The sequence below is a fragment of the Mustela nivalis genome, assembly GCF_964662115.1.
Source record: "Mustela nivalis genome assembly, chromosome: 16".
NCBI classification, from domain to species: domain Eukaryota; kingdom Metazoa; phylum Chordata; class Mammalia; order Carnivora; family Mustelidae; genus Mustela; species Mustela nivalis.
The window spans coordinates 42,795,132-42,815,925 of NC_139035.1; the positions used below are offsets into that span (position 1 = coordinate 42,795,132).

Sequence of the window (20,794 nt, forward strand, 5' to 3'; positions counted from 1 at the left end):
TCTTCTCTCTCGATTCAGGGCAGGCCCAGCCCAACCACTGGCATTGGGAAGAGACAAGAACAGGAGATGCACACAGCTCGTGCTGGCCAGGACACTGTCTCCGGCTCTCAAACCTCTTCTCTCAAGGGGGTGGAATTGGCGGCATTATGAACAAAGGGAATCTCCTGAGTTTGCCCCCTGAGATGGGGCACACACGAGGGGCACTCTGGTCCCCTGCTTCATCTCCCCGGAAACAGGATGCTCCTTGCTGTAGGGGGTCAGCTACAGGAGAGTAGTCGTTCCCTCTCTGGGTGGTGAGTTAACCTTATATGGATGAGGAAGGGGACATTCTGGCATTCGGCAGCCCCGGGACTGGCTTTCTGGCATCAGGACAGCCTGGCTTAGGAAGCCCGTGCTGCGGGAGCGGTGGCATCTGTGGCCAGCGTGGGGGCTCCCACGGACACCCGGCCTGGCAGACGGTCTCAGTTAGGCATGGTTTCATCCGGGAAGGCCACAGAGACGTCTTCCACTGTGATGCTGTCCACAATGGAGGTGAGCGAGTGCAGGTTGTGGGCGTCGGCAGGATCTGCTGTGAGCAGGTGATCTGTACGGAGAAGCAGGGAGGATGTTACCTGGGTGATGAAGGGGGTGTCGAGATCCAGGACAGGGACTGAGCTCTTTGGGGGTGGCGCAGGTTTTCCCGGACAGATGGGTGAGCAAAACTCAAGAATCCTACTCCCCAGCCCATGCCTTTCCCAGCGCTCCGCGCCCGCTTGTGTGTATCTGTGTGTGTGTGTACACTGAACACATATGCCTCCTCTCTGAACTCCCCTAGTTGGGTTAGAATTTGAAAGCAGCTACTCTATGGTGGGGCCAGGACGGCGTCTCCTGGGAGACTGGAACTGCCTTGTGCTGGCCCCGTTGTGCAGGACTGACTCAGCGATTCCCAGGGACCCCTGAGGCAGGGACATTCTCCTCTCCATGGAGCAGGTCAGGCCCCAGGCATGGGCTGGGGAGCTGCAGGAGGCCTAGACCAGTCCTTAGCTGGTCAAGATCTCAAGGAGACATAGGGCCTTCCGGCCCACCGTTTGGGACCCTGGGTTCAGCCGTTCCCTGGAGACACCAAGGGAAGAGGACTGGAGCAGACAACTGGGCCTAGAGACAGGCTGATGGGGTTGAGCCAAGGTTTGGAGGGTCTCACTTACCTGCTGTGTTGGGGCCAAACTCCAAGGTGCTGCCCCACTCTGGACTGCAGGAGGCGCTGTGGGAGCTGCATTCGCTGGGCACCTGCAAGACAGGGCGAAGGCCCAAGGTCAGAGCATGGGCCATTTTTGGTGATGTCTTTCTGTCCAGTTCCACGGGGTGAAAGCTCCCATTGTGGGGCTGGACAGTGGGCCACAGGCTGGAGCGCTCCAGCCCAGGGCAGCCCCCAGCCTCAGGATTTTCATAGGCAGCAACTTTCATGCTCCTGCCTGACCACAGAGCCCCTGCTTCCAGGCCTTTCCTGGCCTCCATCCAGGGTGGTGAGTCCATCCTCACAGGACACCCAGCCTAAAGGGGTCCCAGGTTTTCCTGACCCTAGGATAAGGATGGAGGAAGCAGGTGCGGGTAGGCTGGGGCTCTGGGAAAGCCACTGGGTAGGTGTTCTCTCCACTCAGCCACATACCCAGGATGGCGTGGGGTGGGGGTACAAAGGGGTCCTTAGCTGTGCCTTTCAGACCCCAACCCCAGGCACCGTGATGAACCCTTGCTCCCACCCAGGCTGACTCTGGACTTGCTTTTGGATCCCCTTCTTCAGTCCTCTGCCACCCCCTTCCACATCTGCTTCTACCCACTGCCTTTAGCCTGGCCGGAAAGGACAAAGGGACACCAGAGGTCAGTTGGACAGCCCCGTTCTGACGAAGGAACCGGCCCATAAGATCCCACCTGTCACCTGCTCCCACCCTCCGACTGAGCACCCCCCCCCCAAGGGTCATGATGCTGTCCAGGGTCTCCTGTGCCCCCTGCCCCGCCGGGGCAGCCGGGGTGGGACAGCCACTTACCCCTGGCTGGGGCCCGCCGCCAGCCCGGTAGCGGAGGTCCCGCTCTTCCTGGTGGAGGGAGCTGAGCAGGGCCTGCAGGCGCTCGATGTACTGGATGGCACTGCGCAGGATCTCCACCTTGGGCAGCCGCTGGCTGGGGTTGGGCAAGGTGCTCCTTTTCAGAGCCTCGAACGCCTCGTTCACCTTCTTGAGCCTGCGCTTCTCCCTCAGCGTGGCCGCGCGCCGCCGGTCCACCGACACCGACTTCCTCTTACACACCTTGCACGCCCACGGCAGGCACTGGCCCAGGCAGTGCTCGGGGGTCCCCAGGCCCTTGTCCTCGAGGGGCCCTCGCGCTTCGGGGCTCAGGCTGAGCTCGGCCCGCTCGTAGCCCGGCGGCTCGAAGGCCTGGAGGTGGACAGGCAGGTAGTTCTCCCCGTCATAGAAGTGGGGCTCCTGGTAGAAGTAGGGGGAGGTCTCATACAGCTCCATGGGGTCGGAAAAGACTCGTTCCCCAAGCTCCTGCAGCCCCTCACGCCAACTGCTGGGTGCCATTTAAACCCTCCCCGCTGGCATGGAACCAGAGATAAATATAGCCAACGCCGCAGAAACCTGAGCCCCCCCTAAGCTGTTGCTGCACATCAAGACGTTTACAGTGGATTAGATGCGACTCCCCTTCCCTCTCCCCGCAGCCCCACCCCACCCAGCCTCCTGCCCCAGCCTGGGCCGGCTCCTGTGCACGGGGAGGGAGGCCGTCGGTGTAATTTGATTAGTTTTCATTTCTCAGCAGCCCCTGTGGGGCAGGGGAGGTGGGGGAGGACACACATTCTCTCATCTGCTCCTTTCAATTACTCCTAGCTGGGCGGCCTGCCTGGTTTCTCCTTGGAGAAGTGCGATGGGGGTGGGGGAGAGCCGGCGGGGGGGGGGGGGGAAGGGAACAAGGAAGGGCAGGGTTCAGGCTGGAAAGGGCCTGAAGAAGTCAAGGTGTCCGTCCCCCTGCTTCCTGACAGCACCTCAGCCAGCCCCCGTCCGACGGAAGCATGAGACTGCTTTGAATTCAGGGTGTGTATGGGGGCTCCACGTCCAGGGGTAAGAAGGTACCTGGAGAGGAAAATGACTTCAGCTCCTGGCTTTCTAAAGCAGCCTGGACGTCTTGTATCTCATAGGTCTCCAGTAACAGGGAAGTGGAGGCAAGGAGAATTTTTTGATCTTTTTGGCAGGAGTCAGTAGAAGTCTTCCCTTTAACACAGCTGGTCAGGGGCAGAGCAAGAATGAGGACTTACAGGCTTACCCCATGCCACCTTTCCCAAAGGAGCAAGGTCAAGATCTAGGAAACCCTCTGTCTCCTCCTTCTCTCCCTCCCGATCATCTCTCTGCCCTTCTGTGTTGCCTCTTCAACTCTGTTTCCTGCCCCATGGCCAGCCTTTCCTGACTGCTTGGTATGGGTGGGTGGGAGGGGGAGAAAGCAGAGCCCGCCGGACTCACTTTGAATCTCGCCTCTCCTTGACCACCTGGCGTGGTTCTGCATCTTCTCATCTAAGCCATTAGTTTTACACGTAACGTGTAGGTCTCAAATGTCAGGGGGAAGAGGGACTACTCCATCTTTAGGCTTCTCAGTCCGTGGTTACCTCTCAGCAGAGGGTTTGGGGTCTGAGAGGACCAATCCTCCCAAGACTGTGGGCTCGCCTGAGAGACCAGTGGACAAGTACAATCTTAGGGCTGAAGAATTACAGGGATGCTCCAGGCAGGGTCTCTGACCTCTAGGACCTTAGCATTAGTAGACCCTGATGGTTAACTAGTTCTCGCCATCCTGTGATGTCTGAATCCCCCTCACAGGTGGCCATTGTCCAGCTGTGGCTCACGAGGCAGCCTGTTCCACTGATGTGCAGCTCTGGCCATGGGGAGGCCTTCTGGATTTTGGATTGTGCTGTGATGTGCTCCCTTTTTTATCCTTTGGTCCTGTTTTCTTCTCTGGGAACCAGTGGACTAAGTCTGGTCCCTCCTCCACTTGATATTTGAGATTGATGTTATAAGTTCCAAACGGTGACAAGGATGATAAGAGGTGGAATAATGGTGCTGGGGACTCAGAGAGGACTTCTTAAAGATTTTAATTTTATTTATTTGACAGACAGAGATCACAAGTAGGCAGAGAGGCAGGCAGAGAGAGAGGGGGATGCAGGCTCCCCGCTGAGCAGAGAGCCCGATGCGGGGCTCCATCCCAGGATGCTGGGATCACGACCTGAGCCGAAGGCAGAGGCTTTAACCCACTGAGCCACCCAGGTGCCCCTCAGAGAGGACTTCTTAGGGGAGGTGAGCCCCTGCATGGAGCTTGAAGGAGCTGGCTTTCCGGCTGGTGTCTGTTTGGGGTAGGGAACAGAAATGAGGAGGTGGGGCAATAAAAAAAAAAAAACCCTAAGCATGTTGAGGGAAGCAGTGAGGTCTTCACTGGGTTCTGGGTCTTTCCAATGTGACAGAAGTCGGAGCTGGGGGTGCTTTGGGTTCTAAACCCTGCTTTGACTCTGCTTTGACCAGCTGGGCTGAAGAAGAAGTGCTATTTCTAAAACACATCCCGCCAAGCAAAGAAAAAAGAAAAACCTTGCCTCAGTTTACACCCCAGTCCTATGAGCCCTGAGGAAAGAAGTGATGTGGAAGTTACTATGGAAACCAAAAAATTGCATCCTTTGGTCCTTTTGGGATGCAGTCTGCCTTGCCCCTAAACAGTGTGTTCACATCCTCTAAAAATGGAAGCAGGAAAGCTGGGCTTGTTCTGATTTCCAGGATCTTACTATCTATTTGGCGAGCACGGACACTCAAGTGTGAATGTTAGATTGTAATGTAAGAGCGCTATTTTAATGCAGCAGGAAACATGGGGGCCGTGATCGATCGCAAAGGAGTGGGCTCACCAACTAGCGTTTCAGGAGTTTATGGAAAGTCAAAATCACCAAAGTCTGCTCTCTGTGGAAGGCTTGAGGAGGAGGAGAGTGTTGGGCTGGCTCTTGGAGAACAGGTGGGATTTAGAAGAGAAGAGAGGAGGGGAAGGGAGCTCTGGGTGGAGGGTTTGCGTGGCTCTCGGGGTTCCGGTAAGTAGGCGATCCAACGAGTCTGTATAGATGGGAGGGGGCCCAACTGGACATGGGCAGATTCGAAAGCTGAGACAAAGAGACCCCATAGAAAACCGTAGCAGAGATCCAGGAGTGAGGTGCTGAAGGTCGGAGCAACCCACTAAGTTGAGGGGAGATAGCTTCCACCAGGAGAGGGTGTGGGGATCAGCTGGCAGAGGGGTGTTGTGCGTGTGCAGGCATATGTGTGAGAGGGGAATGGTCATCGTAGCAATGAACATGGAACATGGAAACACCCAATAAGTATCAGACCCTTTCCTTGCTTTGTCCTCTCCATTCCTGACCTCTCTCCCAGGCTATTACCCTGGCTGTCACCGCCTCCAGGGGACCAGAAGAGCAGGAGTCAGGGAGGGAAAACCGGGCTCCATCCCAGGTGTGTATTTATTTACTCACTCACTCTTTCAATCAAGAAATATGTATCGCACACCTTGTGCTGCGTGTTGGGGTCACTGATGTGAATAAGATGTGGTCTTTGTGCCTGCAGCCTAGTCACAGTGGAGTAAGGGACATGGGTACACGAAGTTCTCTAACCAGAGTGGGCCATGTTTGCTGGCGGAAGAGTAGTTTGGAAAAGTGCTATGCTATAATCCAGAGAAAGAGTTTATGAACTACCCCCCTTTCTCAGCTGAACCCGGTTTCCTAGGAGCCCACTCTGCGTCATTCCCTGGGGCTGGGGCTGCACCTGGGTGGGAGCGGGAAACAGGCTCAGTGGCCACTCCTAGGTTCAGGTGTGAGTTTGGTCTTGTGTGTGTAATGTTTGTCTCTAACCAAAGGTGAGGGCAGGGCTGGAAGGTTAGGGTGGTCTTCTGTGCCTGGGTTTCAGTGAATCCCTGTCTGTAGATGTGTTTGTGTCTGTCTGCCCCGTGTAAGTGGCCCAAGGACCATGTCAGGGCCCAGCTGGGGGGCACAGACCCTCCTAGGACTGAGAAGCTAGGGTGGCCCAGGCATCTCTGACCTCAAAACCCTGGTGGGGGTTCCCACCTTGTTCCTCTTTCATAGCTGAGCTGTGGAGCAGCCGCATCTCGGGGCTCGGCCTTCCTCCCCTGCACACTCACCCACCCCATGCAGGCTGCCCTCTGATGGATGGGAACACATTGGTGCCAAGCACAGAACAGCCTTTGTGCTCCGCCACCAGCGGTGATCCATCACTCTAACCTGACAGCAGGGCGTCAGGCCCTAATCCCCACCCCTGCTGGCTTGGGCACACAGGGCCCCCTGCCCCGACCGTAGCCTCCTCCATCCAACCCGCTCCCTCCAGAAGAAGCCCTTATCCCTGGCTGGGGCTCCAGGGCTAAGCTGTTTGTGCCCCCACACTGTCTGTCTCAACTCAATTCTGTCTGTTTGCATGCTGGACTGATCTCATCTGCATGGGAGTGGTTGGGTTTCCAAATGCCCAGAAATCCCCTTCCCCTGCCTGGCGGATCCTTCCTTCCCCCTCTGCTACACTCCTAGTTCTACTCTCTGATTCCTAGCCCCTTCCAGTCCCTGCCGACCTCACAGGTGGGCTGACCTGGGCTTCCATGTTGCTTGGCCAACATCAAAGCAAGTTTTCCATTCTGGAGTCTCAAGTGCCTGGCAATAGAGAAGCAAAAAGAAGAGTCTGGAAAGGGTGGGGGCTTCAGGCTTCTCCAAACAGACCTCATTTTTTGTTTTCTTCGCCTGGGTCTCTGGATGTTATGGATGAGAACTGGGTGGGGGTTGGGTGGCAGGAATGTATGTACATTTCAAGGACCTAGATGCATGAATGTGGCATACAAATCAGCTTGATTATTTGGGGAGCAGTAGCCTCATGGCAGGGTGAGAACCCATCACAGAATCATAGAATGTCAGAGCTGGGAGGTAGCTGAAGGATTAGCTGGTTCACCTTCTTCCTTCTACAAGCTGGAAACTGAGGCCCAGAGGTTGGATCAGACTTGTCCAAGGGTGCACAGAGCACCAGTATCAGAAGTCTGAAGGGTGTCGGCTCTTGGACGGCCCGATTTTAGGCCTTGGGGCTGAATCCAGGTGTTTCCTCTCCCTCCCTGAGGCTGACAGGTAAGGAACATACTTCATGTGAGTACATGATTTCCAGGTGGCAGTCAGAGAGGGGACTGGAGTGGCCCCAGGCTTGGAATGGAGAGTCAGGGAGACGTGGAGAGATGAAGACAGGTGAAGGGAGTGAAAGGCACTAGGCTGGGGAGCCCAAAGGAAGGCTGGGGGCTTGAGACAGGAGGAGAGGTCTAGAGGCAGATGGGCGCCCCAGCTGAGAGGTGAGGAGCAGGGGGGGGCCCTAGGCCTCCGGAGGCCGCACATTGTTTCCATTGAGGACTGAGCATCAGATAACCACTGGGAAATCCGTCCCTGCCTGGAATCTGGAGCTCAGGGCCAGGCTCATTTATCAAGAATCTCTGGCCTTGGGGTGGGGGGAGGTGTGGGCCTGGAGGCGGAAGGGAATGGGTCCCCAGGGACGGGGTGGGGGGGGGGGGCTGGGGGTGGTGATTGGTGGACACAAAGCACAGAGCTAGGTTTAAAAATAACCACACCGGGTTTCAGCACAGTGTGTCGCTGGGTGAACCTGGGGGCCTTTGACAATGGGGGTGAGGATTTCTTATGAGTATTCCTTGTTCCTGTGTGAGGTGGGCCTTCAGCTCCGGATGGAGACAAATACTGTGGGGAAGTTGAGGGCAAGTGGAAGGAGGAACCGTGGATAAGGAGGCAGGGCACGTTGCTGCCAGTTCTCCTCTCGGGTTCTCAGTTTCCCTGTTTGTAAATCAAGATGCTGATCTGAATGGTTCAAATGGCCCCTTCAGAGGTAACATTCTTTTTCTGACTCAGCCTGTGGGTCTGGAGGAAGTACTCATAGGGTCAGCGTGGGACTGTTTGGATAGTGGTTTGAACCGAGCCTGGCCCAGGAGAATGGACTTGTAGGGTGAGAGAGGACAGGTTTCCTTGGATTTTTTTGTCCTTTTCCCATCTCCACTTCTACTCCCAAACTCAGTTTCCCTGAAAGGCAACCAGAGGGTTCTCGGGACTCATTTCAGTCTCCCTCGAACTGGCTGGCATGTATCTGTCATACTTGCCCCCAGACTGAGCCCCCCCCCCCACCTAGCCCCCTTCCCTTCTAATGCCCTAATACTCCCCCACATTCTGCCCTCCCTGTGGGTTCAGAGCTGCCCCACCCCCTTCCACTCCATGGACAGCTTCTATTTCTGCCTCTTTGACAAGTTGTGACATATTTGGGAGCAGCTGCTGCCTGGGTGGAGATGCCTTTGCTTTTCTCCTGGCTCTGTCTTCTCCTCCCCAATACCTCTCCCAACAGCCACCCCTTTCCAGAATGTGCTGGAAGACCCTCCCTGCATTCCCCTCTGTGGAACTCAGACCTCCAGCTTTTCCTCGGTTTCTGCAGGCGTGGCCCAGCCTCTAGACTGAGACAAAGGGAGCCTTCTGGGATAGAAAGTCAGGTGGCCGGCTGTGGGGGATAGGATCTCTTCTGCCAAGTCCCAAGCTGTGTGGTTTGAGGCAAGTCCCTTTCTTGCCCTGGGCTTTCTTTTTCTATCTTTAAGATGGAAGTGATGACTTTTGTTTTCCCTGCCAACAGCAAATAGTTTTGCCACCTGTTAACTGCAGAAGCTTGGGAACTCTCCCTGTGCCCTCGATCCTATCAGCCCTTATCTTCTCTAAAGGTTTTGTTTCACTGTGACCTGCAGAGAAAAACGAGTCAATTGAAATGGATTAAGAAATGATAGGGAAGGGGTGCCTGGGTGGCTCAGCGGGTTAAAGCCTCTGCCTTTGGCTTGGGTCATGGTCTCAGGATCTTGGGATAGAGTCCCGCATATGGCTCTCTGCTCATCAGGGAGCCTGTTTCCCCCTCTCTCTGTCTCTGCCTGCCTCTCTGCCTACTTGTGATCTCTGTCTGTCACATAAATAAATAAAATCTTTAAAAAAATGATAGGGAAGATAGGGGGGCACAGGGGTGGCTCAGTCAGTGGAGTGTCTGACTCCTGATTTTGGCTCAGGTCATGATCAGGGTCGTGGGATGGAGCCCCAGGTTGGGCTCCTCACTCAGCACGGAGTCTGCTTGAAGATTCCCTCCCTTTGCCTCTCATAAGCACGGTGTGTGTGCTTAGGTGCTCTCTCTCTCAAATAAGTAAATAAATCTTCTTCTTCTTCTTTTTTTTTTTTTTAAAGAAATACTAAGGAGGATAGAATTAGCAGGCAGGGCCATTAAAAGAGCTATTATAAATATGCTCAGTATGTTTAAGGATTTAAAGAGAAACATGAACATAAGAGAGAATTAGAAGATACAAAAAGGAATTACAATTTCACAGGATAAGATTATATATTAGTCTACTTTCGTTGCCATACTAAAATACCATAGACAGGATGGCTTAAACAGCAGAAATTTATTTTCTCACAGTTCTAGAGGCAGAAAGTCTGAGGTCAGGGTGCCAGCATGGTTGGGTTCTGGTGAGAGCTCTCTTCCAGTTTGCAAATGGCTGCCTTCTTGCTGTGTGCTCACATGGTCTTTCTTCAGGGCATGTGTGTACATACAGAGAGATATCAAGCCTCCTGGTGTTTCTTCTTATAAGGGTTACTAATCCCATCAGATAATGCACTCACCTTCATGACCTAATTACCTCTCCAAAGCCCCATCTCCAAATACATCACACAAAGGGCTTTGACATTTGAATATTGGGGAGAACACAAACCTTCAATAAATTCCATATTAATAGCAAATTAGATGTTGCAGAAAAAAGTTCACTGAATCTGAATACAAAGCAATAGAAATATCCAAAATGAAACACAGAGAAAAATAATATATAAAAAAAAGTTGCACTGATCCATGGGACAATATCAAGGAGACTAACATACAGGTAATTAAAGTCCCAGAAAGGGGCAGAAAAATGTTGAAAGAAATAATGGCTGTAAATTTTCCAAATTGGATGAAGACTATAAACTCATAAATCAAAATCATTTATCCCCCAAAATCATAAACACAAAGAAATCTACACCAAGACACATCATAATCAAATTTCCAAAAACCAGTGGTAAAGAGAAAATTTTAAAAGCAATCAGAGAAAAAGAGGCACACTATAAGAGAATCAAGTTTTTAAAAAGTATTGACTTATCATCAGATACTATAAAGGCCAGAAGACAACAGAACAACATCTTTAAAGTGCTAAGGAAAGAAAAAACTATAAACCAAGTCTTCTATGCCCAATAAAAATATCTCTCAAGAATGAAAGTGAAGTAAAGACTTTTTCAGACAGAGACTAGCTGGCAGAATTTATCACTAGGAGATAGTCACTCTAATAAGGGTTAAAGGGAGCTCTTTAGGCAGAAGGAAGATGATACAAGATGGAAACTTGAATCTTCAGAAAGGAATGAAGAGAATCAGAAGTGCTAAGCATGTGAGTAATATGAAAAGGATGACACTCCACCCCCAAGAAATTTAAAAATTTCTTTAAAAGATAGTTGTCTATTTAAGACAGAAATAGTAACCATGTGCTATAGGATATGTAATGTAAGAATAGAATTATGAGAACAGTAGCACAGAGAATGGGAGGTGGGAAATAGAATTATACTGTTTTAAGGTTTCTAAATTATACGTGAAGTAGTATAGTATTATTCGAGGCTAGACTGTGAGAAGTTAAAGATGCATATTGTTAATACTTGAGGAGCTTCTAAAAAATAAATTGTAGACCTATAGCTAATAAACCAATAATAGAGATACATGGGAATATTAAAAAAATATTCAGTTAATCTAGAAGAAGACAGGAAAAGAGATGAACTGGAATAGAGAGCAGATGGGACAAATTGAAAACAATTTGCAAGATGGTAGATTTACCCCCAACTTTATCTCTAACTGTATTAAATGTAATTAGTAGGACTGGATAAAAAGCAATATCCAGCTATAGGCTGTCTATATGAAATTAACTTAACATGTAAAGACAGATAAATTGAGAGTAAAATGATGGAAAAATATATACCATGGGAACACTGATCAAGAAATGTTGGGATGCTTGTCTGGCTCAGTCAGTGGAGCGTGTGACCCTTGATTTTGGGGTTGTGAATTGGAGCCCCATGTTGGGTGTAGAGACTACTTAAAGTAAAAAATCTCAAAAAATTGAAAAAGAAATATGGAGTGCCTGTATTAGTATCAGGAAAATCAGATTTCTGACAAGCAACATTGCTAGGGATAATGAGAAACATTACATGATGAAGGGGTCAATAATGCATCAATAAGACATATTAATTTTTGAATGTCTATGTACCTAATAATAGACCTTCAAAATAGACAAAGCAAAAAATGACAAAACTGAAAGAAATACTAGATAAACCCCAAATTTCAGTTAGAAATTTCATTTTTAAAAACATTTTATTTTTAAAGTAGGCTCCATGTCCATCATGGAGCCCAGCTTGTGGCCCAAACTTACAACTCTGAGATCAAGACCTGAGCTCAAATCAAGCATTGGGTAGTTAACCCATGAGCCACCCAGGTGCCCTCATTAGAGATATCAAAAATCCTTTCTCAGTAATTCACAGAACAAGTAGGTAAAATTAATATGGAGATAGAAGTCTTCATTCATTCCATTGATTTGCCAACTGACGTTTGTAACAGTACGTGGCATACGGAACACTGACCAGGGTAGGTCATATGCTGGGCCACTGAAAGTCTCAATAGATTTAAAAATACCACAATAAATAGCATATGCTCTGACTGCAGTGGCTAAATTGGAAACCAATTACAGAAGTTTCTCGAAAATCCCCCAATATTTGGAAATTAAACTTTTAGAGAACCCTTGAGTCATTACTTATTGAGCCCTTTCTGCCAAGTCCTGTGCTGCTAGATAAATTGTGTCTTACTTAATCCTCACAATAATCCCCATGAGATCATTACTCTTGTCACCATTTTGCCAATGAGGATCCAGAGCCCAGAGAGGGTAGGCAGCTGGTAAATGGTAAAGCCAGGGCCAGAAACTGAGATCGTCTCATGCCAAAGCCCAGCTTGCACTCAGTTATGTTGTTCAACAGTCAACTAGTTAGAGACGGGCATCCATTTGAAATGGATGCCCCAGAGACCTCTGTGCTGGGAGAGCCCTGTTCGGCCTGGGATGGAGGAGTGTGTGGCTGAGCTGTTGATAGGATGCTTGCCTCCTCTTCAGCTGTCCATCCCCAGAGTCACCTCCAGGCTCAGTGCTCAAGAACATTCCCTATGGAAAGTTTCACAATGGAGGTTTCTTCGTGCTCTTCCCCACCCAAAAATTCCTCTCAGCTCTGGGGCTCCCGTCCCCAGCCAGCTCTCTCCATGGCAGGCTCACTGGCCTTGTGCAGATGCTCCATCCAATCTCTTTCCAAGTGCTCTTGATCTTTCTCCTCCAGGGATCCTACTTCTACTGCCCCCATCTTGGCTCCCCCAGCCTGGTTCCCCCATCCTGATCTCAGTGAGCCTGCTCTCTGCTTCAGACCTTTCTGGAACCTTATCCCCAGGTCTTCCGTTCCAAGCAAGCTCTCAGACACTGCTCCTCAGATAGCTTTCTCAGACCAGACCCACTGTGTCTAGTCGCCTGGAATCCACGGTAATCAAAGTATCCTTAGACTGTCCAGCACTGCTCAGTGGCTTATTTTTTCTTGGTTTTTTACTTGAGAGACCCTTGAGCCAGACTGCCTGGCTTATAGTCCTGGCATTGTCACTTTTGAGCTTTGTGACCTTATATAAATGACTTGACCTCTCTGTGCCTCTACTTTTTAATTCTTTTAATAAGGATAAAAATAGGACCTTTTCATGGAATTTTTGTATAGATTAAATGGGTTCATATTCATAAAGCACTTGGCACTTAGTGTCTACTCAATTAACTTAGCTTCATTATTTTTATTGAACCTGCCTTCTGTCCTTGTCTCCTCCATCGGACTGGGAGCTACCTGAGAGCAGCTGTAGTGTTTTTTTCTATCACTCTATCATCTTGGGAGCCCTCTGGGGAGAGGGGCTCCATCTTCTCTAACGAGCAGAGGACTCCCCAAGGACACAACATGTGTCTCTACCATTAAATAGGAACTGTGTCTGTGTCCACAGACCCTTCTTTGCCTGCCCCTCTGTTCTCAGGACAGGGACGTGAATGTGGCAGGCCTAGGGGAGCTCCCAGGAGGTAAGGATGGTGCATGAAGGGGTCCTGTTGAGGGAACCATGTAGACAGATTCCTACCCAGGGCAGGGTGGCCCCCAGAGAGAGTAGGGCAGCTCTTGGAATGATGTCACAAGATAGCTCCCAAGGGCTACCTCTGTCCTCAGGAAGGGGCCAACTAGGAGTTGTCCCAAGACCTTCTGTCCACGTTCACCACTGAAGTCATCAACCCTCGGCACAACCTTATTCCTCTCTCTCCATCAGAAGACGGGAGGTGTGGATGGCATGTGGTAAAGAACGGCCTGAGATGACACTGAATCCGGCTTTGCTGCTTGCTAGTTGTGCGACCTTTTATTCATTTAATATCTTGGAAACTGTTTTAATCACAGACGAAATGCTCTTTAGAAAACCTGTTTCTTCCGGCCCATCATATACTCAATAAATGTTTTTTGAATGAATGAATATTTGTTCCTTTCTTTGGGGGCAAGGCTCGGGGAGTGGTGTAACCAGCTATGCTTCTGGTAAGCTGAATTCTAACATCTGTGGGCTGAACAGGTCATTGAGATGACATTTAGCTCACTCCCAGCCTTTAATCCATGCAAGGCACACACTTAAATGAGCTCCCAAAATGGAACCCTTGGTAATGCATTCCCATGCTTCGGCCATGAGAAAATCCCTTCTAACATCACTTCACCCTCCCCCCTTCAGGGCACATCGTAAGCATGTCTTGTCTTTGACTCTTTTCTGTAGCTGAGATAGGAATATGGTGTTTCACTGGGTTGAGAGTCAGGACATCCATATTTGATTCCTAGCTCTGTGGCTAACTCCTCCATGGCCTAGAGAAATGGAAGCTGATATTTGCTGCGTCTCTACCTTGTTCTGGCCACAGTGCTAACTGGTCCTAGTACATTACCTCACTCATTCCTCACAAGTATGTGGAGTGAAGACAGAGTCCCCGTTTTACAAGGGGAAACCTGAGACTCAGAGAAATTAAGGAAGCTGAATCAAATCACGCAGCTTATAAATGATGAGTTCCCATCTCTGACTCCAGAGTTTCTTTCCACTGTCCTATGCTGACTTCTCTAGCGACCTCAGTTTCCTGATCTTTCAAACAAGGGGATTGGATTCAGTGTTCTGGAAGGTTCCTTCCAGCTTTGGCATTTTTGTCACCCCCTGCTCGAGCCCTCTAGAAGGATCTCAAGAAATCGGTGCTTGGCTTCCTGGCTGGGCTGCCCTGCTCTTCTCTGACCTTCTCTTCTGTTTGTCTATCCCCAGGCCCGTCCTCACAATCCTCTTCAGTGAGTTGGTGTGAGACAAGAAACCAAATGTTTCCCTGGAGTTGGGGCAGATACATCTGCTGCGTTCCCCGAATAGCGGGCTGTGGGAACACTGCGTTCTGCCCTCCGGCCCTGGAGTGTTCTTCCTGAGCCATACTGCCTGTCTGCATTCCCCTCTCTGTGGGGGCTTGGGCCAGCCCAAGGCAGGACCCATTTGCTTTTCTGCGTCTGAAAGCAGATGGCCTCCTGGTGGTAGGGGTGGGGTTGGGTGGGCTTGCTTCCCAGGCCCAGGGACTTCTCCTCTGTAGGCTGTTTTCATTCCTAAAGTGCCAAGCCTTGCACCCTCAGACCACTGATGGAGTTCACTAACTCACACGTGCCATGCCCTTCTTGGCTCCCCCACAGTGGTCACGGAGCCCTGACTTCAGGTCTCTAGCCATGGCTCCCCTCAGCCTATGCCTTGCTTTTCTGCATTTATAGCTGGGGAAGTGGAGGCCCTGGGAAGTGGGTCAGGGGCTCGGACTGGGACAGGAACTCATGCACCTGCCCTCCCCCAACTGCCTGCATTCCCCACCCCTGTCTTTCAATAGGGCTGCTTTCCCAACATTGTGTCTGGCTTTCCAAGTCCCCAGTTGCCTCTTTCTCATCTTTCTTGGCTGTAACCAGATTTTTGAAAGAGACTGTTTCCTTTGTTGGCTAGTGAGCGCTCACACTTCTTGGCCCAGGGGTGAGGAGCAATGTTTTCTTAAATTCCCCAGCTGCCTTCTCCATCTCGTGTCGCCTGGTGGGCATGGGCTGGTCAGGGAAAGTACCCCGGGCCAGAGCAGGACTGACTCAGGGGGACAATGTGACTGTCATTGCTAGGTCATCATCAACAACTACCTCACCATTTAGGACTTTCCTGTTTACCAGGCACGGTGATAAACGCTTTATACACACAAACTATTTGTCCCTACGATAATTCTCTGAAGTAAGTATTATTACCTCAATTTTCAGACCGGGAGTTATGGTTAAGATATTTGTTAACAGTACTGATAGAAGGTGGAGGCAGGATTAGAACCCAGCCTGGCCGACTCCAGATTTGGTGGACGGTCTCCTCCATGAATGTCTACTACCTCAGACTCCAGCCTTCGGTGACCGTGGTGAGCAACTCTCCTTTACAGTGGGTATACAGTAGGCATTCGGCAAGTGCACGTGTAGACGTTCACTACATACTTACTGATTAGCTGAGCTAAACAATGGAGCCCCCGTCATCAAAGCAAGTCCCTTCTTCAGCACAGACTGAGAGTTTGGGCCATTTTTCCTTCTCTGGGCTGACCTGAATGTCAGAGACTTCACGCTCTGTGACCTGGGGTGGGTTCCTGGTTCTTTGGGTGCCGGTGGGAAAAGTGGGAAAAGTGAAGATGTCGTGCAGAGGGGCAGAGAATTGTAAACAGGTTGAGACAGCAGGCCGGGCGCGTTGACCTTCAAAAGGGCTGCTGCAGAAATGGTGAGCTGCTTCGAGCTGCCTGGGGATATGCTTATTCTGAGACAGACAGCCCCGCTCCTAGAGTCATGAATTTAGGAATACGCCATCCACCCATTGGCGGGCACACCTGGCACCAGTGCCTGCAGCCCTGGGAGTGGGTGTTGGCATGATCGGCGATGCTCATGGTGCCTCGTTCCTTGCCACATGGAGCCGATGGAGACAAGCCTCCTGACTTTTCTCCCTTTTGCTTTGCTCTTGCTGGCTGTCCTCGGGCAGGGTTGGTTCTTGGCCATGGAGGTTGGTAGCCAGAAGCTTGACTTCTCACCTCTGACACCCTAACCCTCCCCCTCCCCCACACTTGCTAACTCCAGTGAAACCATAGCTGCATAGATGTTCAGAGCTGGGAAGAATCTCAGACCAACTGTCTCATTTTAAAGAGGAAAAACTGAGAAGTAGAGAGGAGGAAGTGACTTGCCTAAGGGGACAGATGGCAGGGTGGGGTAAGCCATATTGGACTTCAGCAGCCTGCCTGCCTTGTCTTCCAGAGCCAGGAAACTTTCACTTAGTATACATGTAAAGTCTTCTATGTCTAATCACGTTGCCTCCAGTTGAGTGATCACCTGAGTGTACCTACACACCACGCACGCATGCGTGTACACACACGTGTACACACACATCGTTCAGAGCCCCCCGTCGGTACCTCCCCCGGCTCTGGCAGCTCACTGTCCCCTTCCACCCTCACCAAAGCTCCTGGTCCAGATTTTGATCCCTTGTGGTCTTGCCTTTTCAGGTGGCTAAGGGCTGATGTGACTGTGGAAGGTATCCAGACCCTTGACCTTTCTTCCCTCCTGCACAAGCCGGGATGCCAGACAGAGAGCTTCATCGCTTAGAGCTGCGAAGCCTTAGGTTTGTCACTTACCGTCACCGAGCCTCAGCTTTCTCATTTGGAAAATGGGCATAATAACACACTTAGCTTGGTGCCTGGCACCCAGTCGGCTGATAATGCGTTAGTTACCGTTGATTATTGTTAGTGGGACCGTCATTATTCTGTGCTTTTCTGGGGGGATTTTCCACCTAGCTGGGAGAAGGGGCTGGGGTTCCATAAACTTCTTGATGGTACCCCTTTCTCCCCGTCACACACACACACACACACACACACACACACACACACACACACAGACGACTAGCATTCTAGGAGTCCTTGGGGAGGTTTCAGTCCCTACCCTGGCCCCAACCATTGTCAAACAAGCCGGTGGCATTTCACGGATCTCAGCTCTGCCTGTTGCGAGTTATAAATAACCCCCAGCCATCTGTTCTCTGAAACCCCAATACTGAGCCCAAAAGCAGAAGCTTCCTAGATCCCTGTCTCCATCCTTACCCATCTTCTTCTGTTTCTGGCAGGATTTTTATTTTTTCTGCTTTAGAATTTGAAACTCTTCCCAAGCCTGCGTGTGGACTCTCCATCATTGCAGATGTCGAGGAACTCTCTGGGGAATGGTTCTTTTGGAAGGAAATGCCCATTTAAAGAAATTGCACAGAAGCACTGTGCTCCCTCTCTTAACCCACGGCCCGGCAGGGTCAGCAGCTACACGGCAGATGGAATGTGCACAGAAAACCTGCCAGCCTGTGGGGTACGTGCCCCCACCACCCCACAGCAGAGGGGCTCGGGAGCACTAGCTCTCAGAGTCCTCAGAGCTAAGCAAACCCTTAACCTTGTTGGGGTGATAAGGTGAGAGTCCCCGGGCCCTTTCTTTGTTCTCTTTCCTGCTCCTAAAACACATAGGAGTCCTGTGTGCCTTGGCCCCTCTCAGCCTGCAATGATTAGGTATCATATATATGACCCAAATAGAACAACTGGCTGATCTGGGTGGCTATATGTTATGGACCGAATGTTCGTATGTCCCCCCAAATTCAGAGGTTGAAGCCCTCACACCCAGTGCAATGGTATTTGGAGATGGAGTCTTTGGGAAATAATTAGGGTTGGATGAGGTCATGAGGGTGGAGACCTCATAATGGGATTAGTGCCCTTTTAAGAAGCCACAGCAGAGAGCTGACAGCAGAGAGCTTGCCCTCTCTCCGTTTGTACCCACTAAGGAAAGGCCGTGGGAGCAGAGCGCGAAGGCGGCTGTCTGCCAGCCAGGAAGGAAGCCCACACCAGACCCTGATCATGGCGGCACTCTGACCTTGGATTCCCAGCCTCCACAACAGTGAGACAATAAATTTCTCTTGCGTAAGCCCTCCTGTCTGTGGTATTTTATTATGGGAGCCCGAGCTGACTGAGGTACTCCATAAACACTCCCTCTTCTCAGGAAGAGCATTTCAGCAGGCCTTCCTGTTTGGGAGATGACGTCAGCGACTATGGTCTGCTTCTTAGCTGAACCCTGGGTTGGGGGCAGTCATGTTTCTCCCACCATAAGCCAGTTGCTCAGAAATCCATAAGGATGTGAGATATGTAAAGTGTTAAATGTATCAAATTTTACCAAATAGAAAGTAATATTTATAAGTTATGATGTATAACAATAAAAACTCAACAAACACTCACAGTCCTGCAGTCTATTTGAAGGAACAGGATGTGACAGCATTGCCTCTGAATGGCTCCCTCAACTTATCCGTCCCCTTCCCGCGGAGCTGAAGGAACCCTCATCATTAATTCTGTGCTTATGATTTCCTTGCTTTTCCTCACCGTTTTATCACATTTCTACCCCCAAATGAGATATGACTTGATTTCATACGTTTGTGAATACTTTATCACAGGAATCAAAGGACACATCTTCTCTGGAGACCGGCTTCTTTCATCTGTGGCGCGTTGCATGGCCCTTCACTTTTCCTTTCATTATAGTGCAGGATTCCATTGCGTGAATATACCACAACTTCTCAATTCTATGGCTGATGGAAAGGGATCCCCCCTCCCAGTTTGGGAGTACTGGATAGTATACTGCCACAGGTGTTCTGCATGGAAGGGCAGCTCTAGGGTACACACAGAGCAGTGACATTATTGCCTCACAGAGTAAAGACATCCTAACTCCGTTAGCTATGTAAAATCTGTTTCCTAAGGTGACTGCATCCATTTACACTTCCACTAACAGTGATACTGTCAAACTTAAAATTTGTTTATTGGGAGGGATTAAAATGGTATCTCTTGGGGCGTCTGGGTGGCTCAGTCAGTTCAGTGTCTGCCTTGGGCTCAGGTCATGATCGTAGAGTCCCGGGATTGGCTCCGCTCAGTGGGCAGTCTGCTTACCCCTTCTCCCGCTGCCCTTCCACTCACCCCCCACCCCGTTTGTACTGTCTCTCTCTCTCTCTCAAATAAATAAATAAAATCTTTTAAAAAAATAAAATGGCATCTCTTGTGGTTAACATTTGCATATCCCTGATGACGAATAAGGTTGAATATTTTTTCAGATATTTACTGGTCATTTATATTTCTTCATTTGTGAAATTCCTGTTCAAGTATTTGCCCATTTTTCTATGAGATTGTTTATCATTTTCTTATTGATTGTAGGAGTTCCTCATATTCTTTTTTTTTTTTTTTTTAGGCAAGCTCCATGCCCATCACAGAGCCCAACGTGGGGCTTGAATTCACAATCCCCAAGATTGAGACCTGAGTGGAGTTCAAGAGTCAGACACTGAACCAAAGGAACCACCTAGGTATCCCTCATATTCTTGATGGTAGTCATTTGTCAGAGAGAAGTATGACAGATAACGTCCCCCACTCCGGTTTCCTTTTCAGTCTTAAGATGTCCTTCTGCTTCTTTTCCTTTAAAGTTAAGCATTTTTGTTCCTGCCTAGGAAATCTGTGCCTAGGAGAAGGTCAAGAAGATACCTTTTTCTGTTTTCTTCCAGAAGTGTTTTGTTTTTTTTTTTTTTTTACCTTTCACATCTGGGTCTCTATGTCTGAACTGAGTTTTGTATACAGTGTGAGGCTGTTGGTGTCCCCAGTGACAAAAGCTGCTGGTGTCCTCACAGAGCAGGCCACCGGGGACCTTGATGGCACTACCATGTGACTGATACAGATAGTCCCTATGCTGCTTCTTTATTCCTGGCCATCTTCAGACATTCAGGTAAGGCAGTGTCCCTAGCAGTCTTTCTTTGTGGGTATTTTCTGTTTTTGCTCTGTGGTATTGCTGCAGGTTCTTAAATGGACGACTGAGCCCTCCGGGGATCATTTTTGTTAGTGGGTAACTAACTGTCTGTTGTTTTTTGTGGGGGAACAAAGCCTGATGTCCCCTACTCTGCCATCTTGCTGATGTCACTCCAAAGTTGTGTTTGCAGTTGATAAATTCTAAATCTGCAATTATTTCTTTTTAGCACTTTAAAGGTTTACTCCATTGTCTCCTGGCTGTCATTGTTTCTGTTGAGGAGTTTGCTAACTGTGTATGAGGTCTTTTGCAACAATGTGTCTTTATTTTGCCTATTTTTAAGACTTTCTCTTTGTTTTTGTTTCCTCCAATTTTACTATGATGTATTTTTTTTTCTTTTTCTTCAGGGGAGGGGTATGGATATTCTTAGTCTATGGATCTATTGTTGTTGTTGTTGTTTTCTTCATTTCTCTTTCTCCCCTCTGTGTGTGTGTGTGTGCGTGTGTGTGTGTGTGTGTTTTATTCAAGTATAGTTAACGTACAGTGTTATATTAGTTTCAGGTGGACAATATAATGATTCGACAATTCTATACATTACACTGTTCTCCTCACGGCAAGTGTGCTCTTAATCCCCTTCACCTATTTCACTCATCCCCCCACCCACTTCCTCTACCATTTTGGAATGTTCTAGGATTTGACGTACTTTTATTTATTTATTTATTTTTAAGATGTTAAAAAATTTATTTGGCT

General features: G+C 49.6%; 1 protein-coding gene across 1 annotated transcript; it reads right to left on the bottom strand.

The window, feature by feature from the left end:
• Positions 1-461: 461 nt before the first annotated feature.
• MYOG (myogenin) lies at positions 462-2,507 on the bottom strand (the record flags this gene model as incomplete). The annotated part of the gene is made up of 3 exons (XM_082702593.1): positions 2,022-2,507; positions 1,185-1,266; positions 462-583 (listed from the first exon to the last, which is right to left on the bottom strand). Exons 1-3 carry the CDS (start codon positions 2,490-2,492, stop codon positions 462-464), a joined length of 675 nt encoding a protein of 224 aa, XP_082558719.1. The 5' UTR covers positions 2,493-2,507.
• Between the last annotated feature and the right edge of the window lie 18,287 nt (positions 2,508-20,794).